We start from the raw sequence: 1,240 nt of genomic DNA, 5'->3' as shown, positions 1-1,240 counted from the left end.
GTTCAGGCCCCACGACCGAAAGAAAGTGGCTCGCATCATCTTGGAATTCTTTCTCCCCATTTTGAGCCAAACTCCATCTTTGTTTGACACAGTCCTAGCCCAGAACCTCTGCCCCAGCACAGGCCTGGAAACCTGAGGCCAGAAAGTCCCCGAGGCCACAGCCTTCAACGAATCTCGAGTCCAGTGAGAGCCTTGGAAGGTCCCTGCCACCTGCCTGGCCGCGTTACATCACACACCACTGTCTCCCCTGGAGCAGCGGCCACCGGGCCTTTGCACACGCTCCCCCACCCTGAACACTGTGCCCACCCCCACACACACGCACACAGCTGCCAGCCCCCAGGTCCTATGCAGTCCTCTGTCACCTCCCAGCCAGCAGCAAGGCTGGGGCTGGGAGTCTGTCTGCCCTGCCCTCCTCTCCTCCCCTCTGCAGGCTCTGGGATCACCCCTACCCCTGCTCATTCCCCTGGGGCATTGAGTCCTTCCTCCAGGCCCTCTGCGGGTCACAGACCGGGCAGGGGTGGACACGGGTGGGGCCGTGAAGCTGGCACCCACCCTGAGCTGCCTGGCGGGAGGCCGCAGGGCTCGGCCAGCTGCTGCCGGGGCAGGATGCTGGGGGAAGGTCTGGGCTTCGGTTCCGAGTTAGGCCCTGGGCCCCAGGATAGAAGTACCTTCCTCACTCTGAGAGACAGGACAATCTTCCAGGGGCTCCTGAACAATCATGGAAGCTCAGAGACAGGAGAGTCCCTCAGGTCCATCATGTCCAGCCTCCCAGGGCTACACAGGAGACGGAAGCCCAGAGAGGGTAAGACACATACCTAAGGTCACACAGCAAAGCTGTGATAGGGCAGGACCCGACATCCACTCCCGGCTGTGGCGCTCCTCTCCCTCCCCATCTCCCCCCATCTTTGGATATCTGGGCTCAGCCCCCTACCCCCATCCTGGAACTGTAGCACCACACCCACCTGGAGGGGTCCTCTTCAGGAGAGAAGGGGCCCTGTAGCTGGATGGCGTTCAGTTTCCCCTCAAAGATCCCATAGCTGAGCGTGACCTGGGCAGGGACGAGCAGTGTGGGGGGAGGTCCGGCCGGGGACCCCTCAAAGGGCAGCGTTTGGACAGCAGCAGAGGCGGCCAGGCTGGCTGGAGAGGCAAAGCGAGCCCACCTCCAAGCGGAGCTCCACCCTGGTGCAGCGGCTTGCAAGGAGCAAGCTGAACAGTGGGGCACAGCACACACACACACACA

At 62.6% G+C, this 1,240-nt stretch overlaps 1 protein-coding gene across 1 annotated transcript in view; it reads right to left on the bottom strand.

Annotated features, from left to right (window-relative positions):
* Mfng (MFNG O-fucosylpeptide 3-beta-N-acetylglucosaminyltransferase) overlaps window positions 1-1,240 on the bottom strand; it is a 43,342-nt gene that overhangs the window by 14,439 nt on the left and 27,663 nt on the right. The window contains exon 7 of the mRNA XM_013024764.1: window positions 963-1,048. Coding sequence (XP_012880218.1) covers window positions 963-1,048 — 86 coding nt within the window. The remainder of the gene's footprint in view (window positions 1-962; window positions 1,049-1,240) is intronic.

This window comes from Dipodomys ordii, unplaced genomic scaffold, assembly GCF_000151885.1.
Source record: "Dipodomys ordii isolate 6190 unplaced genomic scaffold, Dord_2.0 Scaffold79, whole genome shotgun sequence".
In the NCBI taxonomy this organism is placed as follows: Eukaryota; Metazoa; Chordata; class Mammalia; order Rodentia; family Heteromyidae; genus Dipodomys; species Dipodomys ordii.
Note: the sequence above shows the minus strand (reverse complement) of the source record. Positions and strands in the feature narration are given on the sequence as shown.